Source organism: Rhea pennata, chromosome 2, assembly GCF_028389875.1.
Source record: "Rhea pennata isolate bPtePen1 chromosome 2, bPtePen1.pri, whole genome shotgun sequence".
In the NCBI taxonomy this organism is placed as follows: domain Eukaryota; kingdom Metazoa; phylum Chordata; class Aves; order Rheiformes; family Rheidae; genus Rhea; species Rhea pennata.
In genome coordinates, this window is record NC_084664.1 from 131,858,068 (window position 1) to 131,879,648 (window position 21,581).

Consider the following 21,581-nt stretch of genomic DNA (forward strand, 5'->3'; position numbering starts at 1 on the left):
TTACTATTACAATCTTATCATCAAAATTTCCCCAAACCTACAGAGATAGTCCTTGGGGCCTCTTGGGGTTGAGGTAGTCATTCTTTAAGTTGGCATTGCAGCCTGAAGCCCTTTTCACCATACTCCTTAGTCAGCCTCAGAATCTGGCCCACAGTTCACTTTATGCTGGATAAAATATACTAAAACAAAGCGTTCCTCAATAAATTATTGTATTGGACTTTGATGTTCAGGAAAATCAGCACTAGCTCTTCCCAGTTTGTTTGCTACCTGAAGTATCAGATCTCAGCACTGTATTTGAAATCCAAGTTACTTTTTGGAGTGTGGCACAGATGACACACAGTTTATATTCCATCAGAGGTGTGTCACATCCTGTGACACAGCGTAGTCCTACACACCCTGTTTATAACATGACAGATGCATGACACTGTATTAGATAGGAAATATCTTCAAATGTGATACTCACCCACGAATCAGTTGTATGGCAGCCAGTACCTTGTTATATGAAAAAAAGTAGAAAATAGCAAATTTACACTCATTTATCAATAAATTCTGTTGTAATCAAAACATAGGAGAAGGGTCAGGTTTTGTGCTTTATGTCAGTCTTGCTTTTGTCCTGCTATAATACTCTCTGCTTTACAATGATAGATGATGATCTGGTATACAAGACAGATGGGAATAAAATAGCAAATGGCACTGTTGCATGTAGTTTTCCAGCACAGTTTTAACTTCCCCCTACCAGCGCAGCCTTCTTTTCTTAAAAGGAGGTTTTTCAATGTATGTGCTTATTATGTAAAAGTAAATGCAAAAAGTTTTGTATTTTTTTCCTGTCCTTTGTGCACTTTTCTAAGTGGATCTCAGCTGTGCTGTCTTAACTCTCAGTCCCTTAGGATGAGAGAGACAGCAGATGGGGTTAGGGCAGAGGGCTGATGCTTCTGACAGCAAACGGCCTGGTTGTTGAGTGGAAGCTGTGAGCGTCAGGAAGCTCCTTTTCCCCAGAGAACCAACTAACCACTGAAGAAAGTTGAAAATGAGCCCTTTGAGAAACGCTATTAAAAGTAGTAAAAAATTGCAATTGTGCAGATGATGTGCTGCTGTGTGGTTATTCGGATGCTAATGAGTTTGACATTAGGGAACTCAAAGGGTTTACAGCTACTCCCTTATGTGATTTAGTTCTTTATTGGCAATCTTTGAGAAAATAAATGAAAAATGTATTGCTAATAAATACATAACATGATAGGATTTTAGACAAAAAGCTGCTAAGTTTTAGGCTTGAGAGCGAGCTTTTTTTCACCGTTGTGGCTATTCTCAGAGCTCTTTTGTTTTAGAGTGTATTTGGAACAAAGAGGAAGAGGCAGGTAGCAAGCTTTAAAAGTCCTCTTGGTTCTTTTCGTGGATTAAAATAGAATAACAGGAAAAGAGACCTTTGAGCTTAAACAGAATCCTTTTCCTGGAACATACTGTCTAGAAAACCGCTTAAAAATGTTTTAGGTATTGAGCTGTTTTATTCTGTTTTTTCTACCCTCTTTATCATGTTGCATATGTTGTCTGTTTTGCCACTTGATAAAAGCTTATTTATTTTAATTAAAAGTTATCGATGGGATGCAACTAGTATAACACTCTGCTGCGACTCAGGCATAAATCCATCAAAAACTCTAACTTCCCAGAAAAACTGTTTAGAATGAGTCTTTCCAGTAAGAAAAGTTAAAATTACAAATTTTACCGACAAAATTTTATCAGACACCATTAAATGAATAGATAATGTTTGACCTTGAAATTCCAAGTGTTTCTGTGCAAACTTTTCCATTAACCTACAAATGGAATAGGTGGAATGAATACCTGTATTTTACTAAATATGCTGGATAATATCTGAAAAGAACCTCTGAAGTTGCAGGTGATAATAAAATATTTATATTTTGACCAATAGCAGGAGTGATGCTGATAGGTTGCATATAAATAACTGATCACAACTCGATTTTCCTAGATTACAAGTGCCTAGAATTTTCTCTTAAAATTTCTGCGGGCATGGGTGTTCATTATTTCTGAGTACAAGGCCTTTAGTATTGTACTTATCAACCTCTGCAGCTCTTCTTCCTTCATTGTTATTCTTCATTTAGTGTGAGTTACCTCACAGAAAGGCATAAAATTTGAGAACGCAGAAATGTCAAGAATTTCCTCTGGTTTGCTTATGGTGAGAACACTGCCACTCTGCCAAACTTTAAATACTGATTTTCAAAATCAGAAAAAAATAAAACTCAGGATTTCTCTGCTATGATTAAAATGTTTTAGAATCTTTCCTAAATGCTTCTCGTTTTGCATCCTGTACTGAACCACGTTACTTGATTGAAGGGATACTGGTGCAATAAAGATGTTTGAGTCCGGACTTTTAGGTGTATAAACTGTAAGTTTCTGTCTGTGCAGGAATAAAAACTTTTCTTAGAGTAGGTCAAATTCATAAGCTACTGCAGAAGGCATTTGTAATATAAACAAGGCACCGTAAAAAATAAACATTTTCCTCTATTTCTACCCTTTAAAAGCATCACTGATGCCTCTGTGCCACATCTCAGAGAAACAGTGCAAGAAAACAATGTGCCTGGATTCTTTGCCTATTTGATGTAATACTGTCCTGTTTCATCTACGTTTTATTTAGTTTAACTGTTTTTTTTTCTTCTTACAGAGAATGAATTTCAGGATTATCTGTTAAATCAGTCAAAGCTTCTTGGTCAGAGTGACAAATTCGGTCCTTTGGAATCTGCCCATAATTTCACCTGGAAACACGCAAAGGTGGGATAATTTGTTTACATAAATTAATTTGAGTCAAAATGTATCTGTGTATTAATACTAGTATACTTTATGTTTTCACTTGTATTATTCATCTTCTACGGCTATTTTCCTAGTATAGTCTTTGCTATATTAAAACAGCAGTCTACAAGAGTCAAGTGTAACAATACTGAACAACTGGGAAAAATGTAAATGTTTATAAATGCCTAGAAATTTTAGTTTTTTACTTTCGTAACTACACTTTGTTAAGTTAATATACTGACAAAGGCACAAATATCTTTGAATCTCTATGCCTCTATGTGTGAGAATGTATTTCAAAATGTACTGCTTAAATTTAATCCACAAGGGATGACTTGTTTGAAAATTTTTGATAATGAATATTGATTTTTTTTTTAGTATAGGTCAGTAGGGTGGAATAAATGCTTTTCCTTATTTGTTAAAGATTTCAAGGTGTCAAAGCAGTTTGATTTTGAGTATAATTAATACTTTTTTCCTTCATTAAGAAAAAAATGATTTTTAGTATATAGTATTATCATATTAAAGTAGCCTAGGAGATAGTGACAAGGCATTGAACTATGTCCAGAATAAAAATCCAAGAAAAAAAAAACTTCAAAAAGTAACATCTCATGTCAGCTTGTGTTAAGCTGCATTTCAGTAGGGTACAGTATATAATTTTGCTCTAAATTTATAAAGCTAGCAGTTGCCCGTTAATTTCATAAAGCTGTGACTCTGCCCTCTAATGCCTTGGTAACGCAGACTAATAGAAATACTTGGCACACATTGGTTACCTAAGGGAATAATAGAACTATTTGCTGTAGTCGTTTGGCAAAAGGACATAAACATATGGCTTTGGTTTATATTCAGCACTGCCAGTTGTGCAAAGTTGCATGGATGAAGTATACAACAGCAGTGACAACTCAGAAATCAGAAGTGAGAATCAAAATAAATCATCCTCATTACAAAACCATTCAAGCTTGTCTCTGATTTAAGGTTTATTTTGCTACCACATATTTTCAAGTAGTGACTTCATTGTAAAAATATCTGCTTCTCAAAAATACATATGCATTTAACAACATTGCAAAATAACAAATCCTTCGTGGTTTACAAATATTATGAATTTACTTTAAAGTTTACATTCTGTTGATGCACTTGAAATACATCTGAACCGATTATTTACATGTTATTCAGGTTTCTCCTAGAGAAATCAAAAATAGTATTGTGTAAACTAGAGCAAAAGTTTAAAAATAAAGATTTGATGACTCCTTGGTTAAGAATAATCAAAACCATAAAAAGGCATGTTTTCAGAAATAGTCTTTAAGAACAAGTCATTTTTTTAGTATTTCTTCTTCTTTCTATCAATTTGTGATTAGAAAGAATAAAAAGAAGAGGAGGAGGAGAGAAACTTTAAGCCTCAGTATGGACAATGTTCCTGAAAATATTATCTTCAGAGTTTGGTGCAGAAATATATGAAAATGGGAAAGTCTGCTTTTTCGCTTCTAGGAATCAGAACGTATAAGCTTTGTCTAGCTGCTGTACTTGCTGTACTTGCCGTTTGCAATTTCTTCTCACTCTGTACTTCTTACCTTCATTCTGTCATTAATATTTCACATTAAAAAAAGCTATCATAGAGTGACAAAAAGATGCACGTACATGTATACATGAATAGCTAAACACAGTTCTGTACTCTTGGACAGACTGCAGGAAATTTTATTACTTTGTGATTCATTAAAGAAAAAGTTTTTCTTTATGACTATGATCCCCTTTCTAGATTCTTAAGTCAGTCGTTGAAAGGAAACATTGAAAGATGGGTGTCAAAGACACTGAAAAGCTTCCTCTGACGGTATTCTTTGTAGGGAGAGGGACCATTTTCCCACACAGTGCCATCTCATCTTGGGGTACAGCACAGCATAGACATATGTTCATAGTGCTTAGCAGTGTCTGACTTCAACTTTGAAGTTTGTAGCTTGTGTTTAAAAATTGAAGAAGGGCTTCTGTGCCTTAAAAGTCATCATTCTTTTCTGCCTAAGTCCATTGGCCTAATGACAGATGTACATATTACTTCTATACTGACTTATGTATGGATAATTATATACAAATATACAAGTAATACAGTAAATCTATCATTTTTTCAGACCTTACAAAATCAGACAAAATTTGTCCTAGAAGAGTTATTTGCCAAATTTCATTTTGAAAATTAGATCTAACTTTTGCTGGAAAACCAGAGGGAAGGAAACATCAGCTTTTATACTCCTTACCACTGTATAAACTGGTGCTTTTCTTTTCTCCAGTTACACAGAAGGAAACAGGCTGCCACTTCAGGAGCCTGGAACCCACTCAGGGAAGGTCATGCTTGTGCCGAGAATACAATAGATGTTGGAGGGTGCATAGCTCTTTGCAGGAGGTGCATTTCCCTTTTATGTATGTCAGGAGCACTGGCTTCCCAGGTCGTGCTTTTTTTCACAATAATGTACTAGTGGCTCAGTTCAGCTTCAGAAATTAAAGTCTTAAAATGTGCAAATAAACTGAAAGAGTCATTATTATTATTATTATTATTATTAATTTTACGTGTTCTATTTCAGCTGTTAGTCATATTCTTGGATCCCGTTATGACATCTGTACACGCACACGTGCACGGATATGCTCCAGGCATGCATAAAAACGAATTGAGAGCCAAACCCTAATTCCCTCACTCAGGGAAGTATTTCCAGGCCCTTCCCTCAAGTATTCTGGCTACTTTGAGATGGTACAAACAGGAGAAGTAACATTTGGTTTCTGTAGCCAGGAACTTTGAAATAGTTTGTTCAGCAAATAGGATTGCTGCTATTCCGGCAGGCTCATCTGGAGAAAAATGAATATCCTGCAGCATGGACCTAGCAATCAACTCCATTTTTAGTCAGGCAGAGTTTGCCAGTGACTCCAATCAGTTTTCTGCCTTGTAGTTATTGGCTTAGCCTTATGTGTCAACGAATAATGAAGGAAAAGTGAAGGAAGGATCTGTTTTCAGAGCTATAAGTTCAAACAAAAAGCATTTGTAAACTTAATAAGGTTTGTCAGATCATGCTTTCAGAAAACAGTTCAGCATCAACATCCAGAGTAACTTTCCAAATCACAGAAATATGGTGTTAATGAAGGAACTCTAAGTCAGGCACTAATTTCTTAGGCTGCTTTCATAGTAATCTATGGTTACATATCTGCTCATTCTCTGTGTGTCTATCTGTATTTCTGACTGTATGTCTCTCACTAACTCCTTTCGAGTTCATTAACAAATTTCAACTAATTTTGAATGGAAAGTGTTTGGATGGGTTTAAATCCTGTCATATCAGCGAATTTAATTATAAGATGTAATAGTAGGGTGGAATTAGTTTCCCTCTTCATGGAACTACTTGTCACTATTATTGGATGTATTTTCCTCATGAAGTTTGCCTTTACAAAATATGAGTTTGCAATTCCTGATAGAATTTTCTTGGGAAGTACTTAGATGTTATCCTGATGACAATGATTGCTGAAAAATCAGTAGAAACATATCACCATAAGGATTTTGTGTACACATGTCATTCTATTTATCCCTTATATCTTCTTCTCTCAAGAAAACATGTATATCTGAAGGGAAGGCTGCCGTATCAAACTTTGAGTACACCCAGCACCTTCCAAAATCTGTCCAATCTTTAGTGTGTATAACACTAAGATATGACTCCCAAATTCACACTCTCATAACAATTACCTCTAAAATCTTTGGACAGAAGTTCTCATTTAGACTTTATTTCTTTTGTTCTTTCATGTGTGATTTGAAAGTTTGAATAGTTTTCATTTACTATCTGTCACTATAGTTTTGTGTAAAACAGTCGCTAAGTAGATAAAAATAAGTGAACTTTTTTCACTTTTTCAGTTTCAGGAAATCTTTGAAAGAACTAACAAAACTCAAGATTATTACATTCAAATTTTTAGCAAGAGAGGTGTTTTTGCAGTCACATTTGTAAGATTCCACAGCTTTAATTTTCAAGTAACTCAAGTAATTTTCAAGATAATGCAAGATACTTTTTGTAAGTTGAGCTGTACTTCATGCAACACAGATATTTAGAAGATGATTGTTTTACAGTACAGTATGCACCAGGCTAAACAGTCCTATCAATTATAGGTTTTAGCTGATTAAACAACTCTCATAATTTCAAATTATTGTAGGAAAGAAAATCAATAGAAAAATCACCTTCATTGATTTTATTGTTGGTTTCCAGTCATTGTGCAGTTTTTTAAATATTCATCCCTATGCAATGTGCTATTTAGACCAAAGTAACTGCTATTCAGTAGAAGCAGTGGACACTTTTTGTTTCATAATTAAAAGAGCAGCACTGTGATTGGTGTGGTATTTATTATGAAATGATGACAAAGGAGTACCAGTGGTTTTAATAGTTTTAGCTTACAGGAGCTGCTGTTAATTTTGTCTGTAGAGTTGCAGGTGAAATAATGCACAGTGGATAAATAGTCTATATTGGTTTAACTGAACATAATATATAGTGTGTTCTGGAGTTGTTTGTCTCAATAGACTATAGTAATCAAAAGTAATGAACCTATTATGTGCAGGACCTTGGAGAGCATAGAATGGCAGTAAAAGTGTGGCACATAAAAGGTTTATTAAAGGAAATTAAAGTCCATCATTGCCACACCTGCTCCCCTATTATAAGTCTATGGCAGGTCAGTGCCTTCAATCACAACTCAGCATCAGAGAACAGAGCCATGTTTCCCATTACCATTGCAGTCACATTGCAAAATCTCGTTCTCCAGGTTTTAAGGATAGTAACAAGTAAAGGCTGCCATCAGTCCCACTACATAAACACAAGCCACTTATTTTTCTTCCCTACTAAGAAGGAACATCAAATGTAAATTTAAACAGAGAAAAGATAGCATTACTTGGCTTTGAAATGTGTTGTGATTAATGTATACTTTCATTTCAGATATCACTAACCCAGGTTTTAGAATTAGATTTCTTCAAGTACATGAATACCCCTTCTGAATGCTTGTGTTCTCTCCTGTAAATAGGTATTTTGATTCCCCTGGCTGCATATCATCTGTAGCCATATATAACAGCGAACCGGAAAAAGCTAGGAAATTAGAGAAATGCTTCTTTTCCTCTAGAAAGGCTGACAAAACTGTTTTTCTATCTCAGGTTAATTCTGCTGTATTTTGAAAGGTTCTTTCAGGTTAGACCTTCAAAACGTCTGTTATCTGAGTCGTGTAAACCTAAAAATAAAGCATCCTCAGATCTTCAAATTCTGTAAACTGAAAAGCACAAACAGAACTTTTTACATCTTCCCTCTAGGGTAAATCAGTGCTGCTGATCCTCAGGAAGGGCGAAATAATAGATAGGATTTTCTGCTGGCAAGAATTGCCACCTTTTGCCAGGAAAGATTCTCAGATACTGGATGTGGGCAACTTCTGGTATCCACAGAACAGAGACTCTGCAGCTACCTTTTGCCCAGCAAAGTTACACAAATCAGATGTTAGCGTAGGCGTTTGTTCCTACATATCAGTCAGTGTACAAATATGAGAGTGACTTCATCCACGGGATGTTTGACCATTTTACAGACAGAGAAAATGAGATTCAAAGCAAAGATAGACCATAAAGTAATAAAATGGTTGAAGAAAGATTGCAGAGTTCCTGTTATTTTGCCTTGTTCAAAATTTCTCATGATAGATTTTACCTTACCTAAGAATTAATGTTACTTTTAGAAAGAATGGGAGTTTGCCTCCTCGGACATGGTCAAAATTACATTGTCATGCAATCTGCTGTATGTCACTGCAGCTCTCCACAGCAGAACATGAAATCTTAATCCTTTTGAATTTCAGGGGTTTGTAATAAAAACCAGGGATTGAAAACCTGCCCCTACAATTACCAGTCTGGGCCAGATCCAAGACCAGAAGGTGCATATTTCCAATGCTGGTTTAGATATAGCCAAAAATGTCATGAGAACAGCTATCTTGCAAGGTGACTATTCTTTCAGTCAGAATCTTATGGCAGCAGCTCACATTTCTTTCTTTTTTTCTTCTTTTCTTTCTTTCTTTTTTTTTTTTTTTGTTGCAAAATCCAAAACTGAACCTGATCTTTTCCTCAAAACTTGTACAAATCTGTAACTTTCTCCTCACCAAATGCATACTTAAGAAGGAAATGTGATGCAGTATTTCATAGCTATGCATGTGTAGTTATGCATATGCAAGTAAGAGGGTTTCACCCTTTAAGGTTTGAAGTTGTCAGAGATGCATGTTTGATTGCAACTATTAGGATATGCTTCACTTGCAATGGTAATGCTGGGCAATGGTAGGCACCAGGGCTTTCTGAGACCCATTCTTCATGGAAGTGGATGCTGCAAGCAACAGTCGTAGAACATGGCCATTTCTAACCTTATGTCTTGAGCTAACACCTGTAGACCTTGTCATTAAACCTTAAAGTGTCACTCATAACCATCACTTTGTTAAACAAATCTGTATCATTAAAGGTATCTCCTAGGTATTTACTAGATATTCACAGATGGCTTTTTATCTCTTTGACAAGTTTAATAAGGCATGATTATTCTTCTTTCTATTAGTGTCTAGCCTTTGGAAATGTGAAAAAAAAAAAAGCACTGGAGACTTTTTTCTCAATGGCAAAAGGAATGAATTAAAGACTTTGTGTTAATATTACAGATGGATGCAGATGGGGAAAATAAAAAGCTGCGCACACGCTCAAAAGGAAGCAAGGGTGAGTTAGCAAGCATGTTCCCTGACCCTGTGCCCAGCACACCATGAAATACGATAGTTCCTGTGCACAATCCCTAATGTGCAGTAAGAGAGTATGTGGCTTCCTTAGGGCTGCTTTTTTAATCAAGGCAGGGCACAGACTGCTGGCATTAGGAGGCACGATGTTATTAGCTACAGTTTAAAGAAAAGCAGAAAAAAAATCTACTGTATACTATTTTCTCTGAGCTATTTCTCAAAGATAAAAAAGGTAATGCTTTTTGTTATGCAAGCAAAGATTTTCAATAGGGAGTAGAACTAGGCAATATTAAATGCATACTTTCAAAATCATGTAGAAAACTTTATCTAAGCCAACTGAATATTTTTCTGTCTATTGCCATTAATTGTCTATAAAATGTCTGCCTAAATGGTCCAGAAGTAAGTGTACTTCAATCAAAAGGTGCAAGTATATGTGGTAGAGGGGAACCTTGTGTTTTTCTTTTAAGTGCTAGCACTTGTGTTTCATTTTGCAAAGTTATGACATAGTTGTATTTCCCAGCTATTCCTCTCTTTTTATAAGGAACAGATGGAAATGCAGTACTGAGAGATAAACAAGCCCTTAATGATCGAAACATCTGGAAAACATGATTGACTAGCAATACGGTCTTTCCAGGAAAATAACTCTTTATTTTAATTCATAACGCTTCTTTTGACTATTGATAATGAGTGGGAAATGGAGATATGTAAAAATAAATGTCAAAGTTTTGCCTTCCCTGTGATCATTCTCACTTGTGGCTGTTTTCAGAGGTACAGAGCACCTGTCCGTCACTCTGATTTTAATGGGAACTGTGCACTCTCAGGATTATGAAAAACAAGGCAATTTGACTCATTGTCACAACTCAGTAGTCCTATATTGTTAAAATTGCACCTTCAGCTTCAAATTATGGTCAGAATGAAAAATTAAAGTGCAGTTTGGTTTAATTTGCTGGTTTCATAGCACCAAAGACCTGCAAACTGCTCGACCTCACTTAGGAAAAGACAGAGGGGAAGTGAGCAGGAATGCCACCAGCTGCCCACAGACAAGGGGATGAAAGTAGGCAAGTTTTCCTTAAAAGTATAAGCATTGTCATAGCAAATCTTTGAAGCATCCTTCAGGAATATTGTCTGAAATTAATGCAGAATTCCTCTCTATTTCAAAAGGACCGGAACAGAGGACCTGAACAGAGTTACTGAACAGGAAAGTTACCTACATCTCAGCATTAGAGCATTCCTTCTCGGTTGGTCAGGACTATTAGTTAAGAGAGTCTGACTGACTTTCAGTTAACAGACTTTAATTGTTGTTAGTATAGGATTTAACCTTCAAATCTTTTTTACTTTAAAAGCTAATTAAACTCTTTTTGGGAATTTATGGATTGTCTTTCTCTGCGGTTTTTTAGACACATGCACATGCATGAGTATAAATTAATAGGTCAGGAACATTTTCCCAGAAGTGAAACAACAAAAGTTGCCTGTGCAACACGAGTAATCTTTAGAGCCACCTGTTGGCTTTGTCAGGGTGCTGTATATCCTTGTGTGGGCAGGTATTTGTAAACACCAGCCTTCTTCATTCCCAATTCAAATTAACATTCGGTAAAAGCAGAGATTTTTCATTTTTTCATCATGCTTTCAATAAAAAACAATATTTTCTTTTTTTTTTTTTTTTTTAGTTTTTGCATATTTCTCTGCTGAAAAGTCGTCCTCTACATTTTATGCATAGCTTATCTAAAATAATGGTGGGAATTATACGTTCAGTTAGCATTTGCCGGTAGTAGCTACAATCCTGTGGTTAGCATGAAATAATCACCTGTGTTTTGATAGCCGCTCCTCTGTCATCACAGATAGGCAGGTGCAAGGTTGCAGAAAACCCAAGTCTGGATGTGTAAACTAATTCAATCTTTCCTTCTGCTTTTATTAACAGTTCAAGTGGACTCTATAGCTCAAGAGCTCAGGTAAGAACTCAGGTAGTTTATTTTTTGTTTTATTTTATGATTACATTGATGAATTCATATCAAGGATATTGCTCTAAAACAGCGAATCTAGTAAATGGTGCATCATACAGAGATTTAGCATGGCTCTGACAAAAAGTGCTTGATGTAGATTCACTTTTTAAATAGCCTCAAAATAAAAGCAAAAGGTGAGGAATAATTATGCAAGTATAACCAAAAATTAATGCAAACTGGGCAGGATTCTAATGTGTTCTCTTTATCTTTAGTGTGAGTCAGAGCACAGAACAAACAAGAATGGTTTCTGATCAGTCTTTCTTTTTCTGTAATAAATATTATAGTAGTTTAACATTTGAACATTCTAAGAGATATTTACCATTATAGGGTTTTGTAAATGCTAAATGCCACAAATTGCTTGCTTTTCATCAAGTACCTTATGAGATTCTGTATTTTATTGAAGTAGCAGAGAACAGTTTTCAAATTTGCATAAAGCATGGCTGTCCAGTCAAAACCATATAATCTACAAGAATATTTCAGATTGCTAATAATTTATAAAAATTTTAATATCTGAATTACATATCCCATGTATAAATATAACAAAATATAATGACAGAGATCTCTTTTCTTTAAAAATAGTAATTTTACTAATATGTGCACTTAGAACAAAGTATGGAAAGAATGGTATATTCTTCAGCACTGCGTCCTCAAAAAAGAATATTTGCCACCAAATTGAAGTTTATCACTGGGACAAGATCTCTTTTCATGTTGCAATTAAAAAAAAAGTAGTAATTGACGTGAGTGTACAGGATCCCTCAAAAATATTTACAAGTGGCTGCAAATCCTTACAGCTATCCATCAAAAAATACAAAGAGCTATAACTGCAAAATAAATACTAAAAACATTTTTACAAAAACTCTCAAGAGTTTTTCTTAAATTAACTTGTTATGGCTACACTTACTATTCTTCATCACACACACGTCGCTGAGCTGTTTTGATAAGCATTGCAGGCATCTGAAACACACGTTTGTGGGCTCATCTGCCTAGGGAAGAGAAACAGCATCATGTGATTTAGCTGGTCAATCAAAATGCCACTCTCTTTTTAATATAGGGTATGAAATGATTACAGCAAATTATTTACAGTTTAATCATATAATGTATTAAAGTTTTATTTTGTTACAAAACTGAGGAGATTATAAACTATTTTTAGTTATTCCATGAACAGAAACAGAGGCTGACTTTTCAGATAAATTATTCGCGGTGAGTCACTCATTCAGCTGTACCTTGAAACTCATTTTTCTGTATGGCTTCAGTTTCCCGAGATTTAGTGCTTCTCCTTTTTCCTCTGTGCATCTCTAATTTATGCACCAGAAGGATGCATTAATCCGAAGAGGCAGTCATCCAAAAATGAGGATGGTCCATGTGTTCCTAAGAGAAAAATGTTTGAAAAATAGAGGATGTGCAAGTTTCTGCAACATCAGGGAAGCTGTAATTTATGTGTTATCAATTTATGTAGTCTTTCCCAAGCAATTTTGCTGTTTCCTGTGAAACACATGCTATCTTCAGAACTGCTGTGTCACTGATTATTCTTTCTGTGTGTAGTGCCTCTATGAAGAAATGTACATTGATCTGAAGCACTGAACTAAGCAGTCAACAAAGCCATCGCCCAGTCCCTGACTCAGTATTTGTAATTCCTACAGTATAAAATTCCATTTTAGGTATCTCAGCAGTCAAGTAGCTCTACTGGCATGCAAGTCAGGTGATCAACTTTTGTGAAGCCATTTGTGTATGAAAGATGAGAGAGAGAAAGAGAAACAGCGGCTGCTTCTTGAAAAATGTAGTCTATGAACTGTATTCCTATTACTCATACCCATATTGTTGTGGAAGAACTATTGAACATTCCTCAAGAATTAAAGAATGAAATATCTATTGTATTCCCTGGATACCGATATTGGAACCACTGTCTTTTCTGACCAAGGTTCTAAATGCCTTGTTGGCTGAGAAATTTAAATCCATGCTTAATTAATTTCCCCTTTTCCCCTGGCTTATCCTATCTGACAAAGCACTTTTGCACTCCTTATTGAGTTTCTGTTACAAAGTGCCTTGGGATACTTCTACATGAAAAGCACTACATAAGCTTACATGCTCATATTGTATTACTATTAGTTTTGTAACATTGATTGGTTTGAGAGCATTTGTTAGCCTTTCTTATTCCGCAACTTGTGTTTCACAAAAGTAGAGGAAAAAACAAATGAAAAACCAAACAAAGAGTTACAACCACTGAAGTCACATGAACCAATTACATGCAATAATACATGAAAATTTCTCTCTTCTAAGTTTCAAGGATTACTTTCTTGCTTAATGGAATTCAGTGTTAAAAAATTCCATTGATTTCAAGAAAGCCAAGATTTCTTCCATAAATCTGTCTATAATTTTACTATCACCTGTCTTTTTATGAGTAATAGAGCCACCTTCCTATTAAAAAAGTCTGTTTTAAGAAAAATACCACCTTAAAGCCAAGGTGAGGTTTTTTTATTTATTTATTAAAATAAAAATTACTTTGCATTGCACTCAGTTTTTGGAGGACTTTTCTTCCGGACACTGAGCACCTGTGTACGTAGCACTGCTGTTTAAGTGCCAAACTTGTGCTGATTTCATATAATTATATTCCCTGAAGGATCCCAAATTTGGAAATTATATAATTTTTTTTCCACACATGCATATTATTAATATCAGGGTGTTATTAGTTCACATTTATAAGACTTCTTTTACTGTTTGTAATGTACATGTGGTAATGTTTAAGTGTAATTTCCTAAATTTAATAAGACATCAATAATCCTTTACTCCAGAACTATTTCCTCTTCCAGCCTTAATTATTTACTTGCAAACAACATGGTTTGATTTTTCATGTAGGAACATAGTGCTGAGGTCATTCCGTTGGTAGCAAACTACCCAAAGGAAGTGATGAATCTTTTATCACAGCCTAAACAAAACAAAAGACAATATGTGTTTGAAGCGAGTGCTGAAGCCTGGAGCTCTTTGTTCCATACATTCAAGTTTGCATCTGACATTCTTCAGGCATAATATCTCTGTTGAATCTGTCTTCTCCAGGAAAAAGAGATCTTCTCTTAGCTGATTTAGTCATGGGCCAGTGAAAGGACCAGGACCTTCAGCTGTCTTCAGGGTTAGAATGAAAACCAAAGGAAAGTGAGGAATATTGGGGTGATACATTCTCATTACTGTGTTCAACTTAACAGATGGGATACAGCATGATGAACCATCTGTAGGTTGTGGAATGACATCTGGGTCAGACCAAAGAAGAGCAAATTGGTTTGATCCAAGCTTGGGATTACAAAAGCATTGATCACTTTGGCTAGGTCCGTATATGAACAGAAAGAGTTCCATTTCTGGGTTAGTTACAAGTGAAACCAAGTCTTTCTGGCTTATGTCACTAATGATTAATGAAGATTGTACAAGACACCAGTGTTTCAAGTCACAGAAAACAGACCTGCTCTTTGATGGCTACAGTCACATTTCCCCTTACTCTCTATAGTTTTGGAGCATTTAAAGGAAAGTTATCTTTTACCTGGGCTCTTGATCCAGGTGTTGTGAGACATGTTAGATACTCAGATAAGTTGAACTGCTCAGTGTGAATGAACTAGATATGAGCATCTTGAATGTTTTAGCAGAGAGAGAAGTGATAGAGCAGAGCTGCCTGGATTTATTTAATGGAAGGAATAACTGGACACTTCACCCTTCTCTAATTAGGAGAGAAAAAAAAACAAGCAAGGCAACTGCAATTAGCAGTTTTTAAGTTTTACAAAAGGTTTTATTTCACTGAAATGTGTGCCTCAGATTTATCCAAAATGTTTAAGATGTATTTCAGTGTAAATAACAGTATTGACAGCAAACTAAAAAGCATTATGCTAATAGAAGTAGCTATTATTTGTTTTGCAGTGCTCAGTATTTTTCTGGTTTCCTTTAAGTACTGGTGAGATGGCATGACTTGTGTCGCATTAAATCTGCCCTCTAGTTTCAGACAGTAATGGAATGAAGGTAGAGAGTTTGATAGATAAAAGCAGATACCACTCAGGAAAAGTTCATAGCATGAAAGAAATGTGCATGCCTGGCTGCAGTTAAAAAGGAAAGTTCGTTGGTAACTCTTTTTGTGAGCTTCATAAAATAAGTAGGTTTTTAAGAGTATTTGCATGAAAAGAAAGCAGTAATTTGCCAGGTGACCTGAGAAAGAGGTAGAAGTAGTATTTAGATGATGCAAGAAGCAGGCACAAGAAACAAAGTCTAGGATTGGTGGCACAAGGATTCAAAGAGGTTCCTCAGCAAGAGTTGCGACAATGCTTGATTAGTCTAGCTATCACCTTCACGGCACCCTGATCCCAAAGAGCTGCTTAGAAATGAGACAGTGACTGAGAAAGCCATTTATTACTACTCTGCACTAAGAAAGACTGGTGGGTTTGGACTTTGTTTGTGCTTTCACAAAAGCTCGCCTTTGACTCAAGTAGATTTTCTGGAAACTCCTAGGAGAAGGCACACTTGTGTGATACAGAGTAAGCATGGTTGGAGAAGAACTGAAGTGGACTCGTAAGTTTCCTGGAGACCCATCTATCTCCCACTGACATAGAGTGTGAGACCTCCATAGTTTCTAATGTGCTTTACAGAAACAGAGGATGTCCTTGAATGCATGTGGACTTAGTAGTAAATTCAAAATGAAGATGGTCAGATTCTACAGAGCTGTATCAGCTGTCGGGGTGTTTATCCTGATTTGTTTAAGAAATCAGATAGGTAAGTTTGAGTTTGAAAAAAGTCTTTCCTGCAATTGAAAATTGGTTCTTGAAAGCATACATTCCCAGCAGGGCTTACCAGTGTTGCCTGTGATTGTAACTGGCTGGGACAGAGCCGTGCTAACTTGTCATTCAAATATTTCTTCATGATGCATCTAGATTAGGCATTTCATCTGAAATAAAGATCTATATCATGGTAATTTTTTTTTGATAACTGACCTTGAATTAAAGAATAGGCATGTATCTTAAGAGCCTCTACTTCACTTTTGGGGATCAGAACATCAAGAGTTATCTTTTATTTGCTCTTTAGCTAGGGAAGGAAACTTCCTCCCTGTCTTAGTCATTGCAGAAATTAAAATGATTATAGGACTTTAAAAATATTCAGCTTCTTCTTCTTATGCCATGGCTTCTGGTATAATCAAAGCTTCTTGACAGTGCTGCTAGATTCTTTAGGAATTCAGGCTAGCGTGCTAGTCAGTACTTTCCTCAAGGAATCTGTGAAAACCTGTTTTCTACTAAGGAAAAAATCCTTTTCAAATTGATGTTTGATAGAAAATACTGAACAGTCAAGCATAAACAAACCCTGAACAGTCAGTATGTGGCACAGGGTGAGGCAGAGGTAAGCATATACTGGTCGCAGAGCTAGTAAAATAATAGTACTGAAATTCAGCTGTCTTTATTATGACATCTTGTATGTCAACCACTCTCTTCATGACTAATAAACCAAGCATAAACATAAGTTGTAACTGCAGTCAAGGTTATGGGACTGTCATGTCTAAAATTCTCCCTTGTTTCCTTCTTCATCTTCTAGTTCCTCTTTAGCCATCAAACTGTGAAATCTACAGTACTGACATCTCTTCTCTTCGTTTCCCTCTCCTTCTCCTGTCCTTCGCTCTTCCTCTCCTCTTCCCTTTTCAGTGCTCTGATGAGTTTCTGGACTCAAAGCTTTTGCCTTTTTTGTAGTCCCACGTACTTTCATACTTCAGAAACAAATTGTTCAATATCTTCAATATTGTAAAAATATATCACTAAAACAGTAACTGAAAAACAAATAAACATAGAAAGGAATTCAAAATTCAAACATTTTCCACCTCAAGCTTTCTGCCTTCAAACATTCATGTGAGTGGGTTTCTGTTTGCATAAAATGTTTGGAATTGCTCTATAATGAATATCAAATAAAACATTTTTTTCAATTGAAATGTCATTCCCTGAATGAAATTTTAAGTGATTATATGAACAGCCATTCTTAAAAATGTTATCGTTATTTCAGCAAGGAGAAATAGTACCATATGGTTCTACGTGATCAAAAATAATGACTTTAATATTTTGCAGGTAACCCTGAGGTTAATAGTTGACCTAGCTATTTAGGGAACTATTCCAAATAACCATTAAGATAGTTGGAAAGGGATTTGTATCTTACATTGGTTTTGAGACAACAGTGGCTGGAGTTGTTAATTATAATGTATCATTTGCCTAATTCCTGCATATATTAGAACCTTTTAGTCTAAGCACTGTGACCTATAGCTTTTTCTTCTGGATTTATTTAGAACATTTAAAATCTGTATTTTATGTGTAGATTTCCATTTTAGTTTATTTTAGTTGATTCTTTATGTGCAACTGTGTTTATTTTTTATAGGTGATATTAATATCTTTCTTAAATAACTAAGGCATTAGATAAGTTGCTGACATATTATAGGCTTCTCTTAATGTGTGCTATGTTCTTTTCTAAATAACACCTGCAACCTCAATGTCTTTTTTCCCCCATCAATGTATTTTATCTGGCTGTGGTTTTACAGGTTTTCTCCTTGAAGTCTCAATTTAATATAAAAAAGTAATGATTAATTATTCTCAATGTATGTTTTTCTGTTAACAATTAGTTTCATAATATGTGCCAATCCACATCACTTTAATTATGTCTGCTAGACTGGCAGATAGCTATTTTCAGATTTTTTTTGTACCTGACAGCTTGTTGCATCTTATAATGTTCCTTCCTGAACCTCTTGAACTAAAAATTTTCCATTACTTAATGTATTCCATACTTTTCATTCTATCATTGCTTTTTCATCTGTTCCCCAAGAGTCATTATCTTTCCCCATCACAACTTCTGTGTTCATCAGCACAGTAAATATTATTATCCCAATCCTACACAGTCATTTAGAGTTGCATATGCATAATACCTTCTGCTGGGTGACAGAATGCATCAGAACATTATAGCCCCAGATGCTTTTTCCTCTTATGGCTGATCTTTTCTCTGTGGAGAACTGTAATGCCAACCGGTGACTTCTGCCTCATATATGCCGACCGTGAGTTAAATATTACGGCTGGCTTGACGGCTGTGTCTGACTGATATCAAGGGTGGATGCAGCCAGGCAAAAGCAAGCCAAAACAGACTGTGGACAGCCTGGAGATAGCAAGGAAAGGAAAAGAATACAGCCCTGGGATCTCCTTCTACATGGAAGGATATACTGGGATCTGACAGCGTGTTGCTTACAGTCCCCTTGTCTGTTGGGAAGCAAACAAAAAGAAATAAAGCATCTTATTTTCCTTTTACATCATGTATAGCGAGACTGTTTTTGCAAGTATGACTTTTTTTTATTATTTATTTAAGCATTTGTTGGGGTCAGCAGGCTGACCATTTACGTGCAAGGCTTTCTTTTTCCAAAGACTTTGCGGATGAACTGTCGTTCTGCATAGAAACTTAATCCATTCTAAGCCAAATTCCTGGCTAGGGTCTCACTGGACTTTGTTGACCTACTGAACCCAGACAGAATGAGAGATTGAATGAAAAGGGGACTAAAGTGACTGAATTTGGCCCAACTCTTGGACATTCATTCATATCACTGAATTTAAGAATTTGTTGAGCTCCAGGCAATAAAAACTAATTTTCCTTCAGGCTGGCTTTCACTGAAAATGCCTTCACCGTCAGAAAAGGGTCCAGATTTACAACTTTACTCATTTAGAATTCTTGGTCTGTATTTATAGGACTTTAACATCAAAACATATATGTTTATATATATATTTATATATATCTCCTATATATATATTCCTATTTTATAGGAATAACAACCAGAGAAAGACCATCACTTTCATTAACTTAGTATTCCAATTAGGGCATTTATATACATTATTTTATATATAATCTGAGTATCCTTATGATCCTCCAAGCTCTTGAACAGAAATGAGAAAAACAGAAAGGAGAAGAGAATTTAAATCTGTGCTGTCCTGCTCTGACTTACATTTCCTGTGGGGGAATCCTGTTGTAATAGCAAACTAAATTAAAAAAAAAAAAAAAAAAAAAAAAAAAAAAAACACTTAAAGGAAAAGAGTCATGTCATGAGCATAATGAGCATGCTCTAATCCAAATGTAACTATTGCAGTCTGAAATGATTGCCTTTTACCTCAGGGTCCACAGTGAGCTTGAGGAGTGGGTGGATTTCACCATAACTTTTTCACCATTCCTTTTCCTGTGTTATCGCTGACTTACTCTGCTCTTTTTAGATGCTTCTTTTATTTGCTCAATCATTTCACAGTCCAGTTATTCTTTTTGGTCAGGTGGCCTATAACATTTAGTTTACTGTTTGAAACATCTCCAAGCTCAGAATATAACGACACAACACCTTTACCCATTTCTCCCCAGTCTCTTATGGGAGCTGATAAATCCTCTTTCACCAACAACATTATGGCAGCTTCTTTGCTTTTCTTCTCTGTCTTTTTTAAATCAAATACATCTTTCAATATATAGCTCCAGCCAGCTTTGTTACGATAGCATATTTTCTCTACATTATTATCTGTCCAGTTCTGATACTTTTTCCTACCTAAACCTTTCATTTGTTTATATAGACAGACACTTTAATACCCCCAAGTTACTGAGCTTATTTTACTCCATATTAGTGTTCATAAATATGAATTTCCCTTTTATCTTTCTCCCATCTATACTTTATGTGCATTCCTTTCATCTTGGTTCAACCCTGGATTGAACTCCTCACAACTCTGACATTTTAGAGTAAGAGCATTGGCCATGTATGGCAGCAACCTTTTCTATTTGTAGAAGGTCCTTTAACCCTAGAATGATTGCTGCAATGCGCAGGAACAAGCCCTCTCCTTTACACAGATACAACTCGTAAACCAAGTGTATGGGTTTATCAGAAACAGAAGACATGAAATGCATTTATTGCGTTGTCTGAGATACTGAAAAATGGGAAGCATTCATATTTTCTTTAATTATCGTTGGAGTAAATCCTACTAGTTCTGAGCTTCTGTCACTGCCATGGTGACATCAACTTACCAAGTCTAAACTGAGAGTGATTTTTCCTCACACAGTTTATCAATGTAAGTTCTTCTCATTTTAATACTTTAAAATGTTGATGGAAGAAAATGACTTTTAAGTGACAAATTCTTTCTCAAATGATTTTACAGGAATTCTCAGTTGGAGCTATTTTCAGATGAAACTTGATTTTTTTCGCATAATCTAGGGTGAATACGTGAAATATCCCACACTCAGCCATGGAATCCAAATGTTGCAGACTGTTTAAAAGCTACTGTGGTTAGGTCTACTTTACAAAATACAAGAAAATGTAAATGTTATTTTGAATAACTGAAAATGTGAATAACTTTGACTCCATACTAGCAACCAGGGCAGATACTTGTTCAGCTTTTTTCTCACTGATGAGAAATAAGTGGTCCTTTCTAGTACTACCCTGAAAAAATTAATCTGTAAAACCTTACATCGAAGTCCTGTTAATAAATGATCTCTTTTTTAACATTTTCACATAAAGCCATAAGTTTTCCCTGGCATAATATTTGGATATATTTCAATATTTCTAATAAGAATTATTTAAGAGTATGTAATGTAATGTAATGTACGTCTTTTTAGTGTTTAACTCAGTCTTAGGCTATCAATGAACAGTTGTCTCTGGACTACAATTTTTTCAGTTGCACATTCCTATTCCTTGAGGTTCTTCAGATAGTCGATGTGCTGTCATCTATACCTTGCAAATCAAGCAGTTTTTTATGGACACATGAAATTCCTCTCCTCCCTCCATATCAGAAATCTTCTTTCTCATTTTGACTTCTTTGGCTAGATAAAGTGGTCATTTCATTTAACCTGTGCACCAACATGTTGCACTATTCAGGGAGAAATTCTCCAGCAGTATGCAAAATATCTGTAAGTGTGCTTTCATATTCCACTGAGTAAAACACGGTTTGGAACTGGGAAGTGTCTTTCAGGGTGGTGCATCAGAATGCAGTGCTGTAGAAATCCCAAGAATATATGTAGCCCATAATGCAGACAACAAGGTGTTTGTAAACCTTACAGGTTTTT

The 21,581-nt window shown here is 35.5% G+C and overlaps 1 protein-coding gene across 1 annotated transcript in view; it reads left to right on the forward strand.

Annotated features, from left to right (window-relative positions):
* Nucleotides 1-2,682: 2,682 nt before the first annotated feature.
* The window catches only part of ST18 (ST18 C2H2C-type zinc finger transcription factor), a 75,682-nt gene continuing 56,783 nt past the window's right edge, over nucleotides 2,683-21,581 (forward strand). Inside the window, exons 1-3 of the mRNA XM_062568235.1 lie at nucleotides 2,683-2,781; nucleotides 9,454-9,508; nucleotides 11,441-11,471. Coding sequence (XP_062424219.1) covers nucleotides 9,454-9,508; nucleotides 11,441-11,471 — 86 coding nt within the window. The 5' untranslated portion in view covers nucleotides 2,683-2,781. The remainder of the gene's footprint in view (nucleotides 2,782-9,453; nucleotides 9,509-11,440; nucleotides 11,472-21,581) is intronic.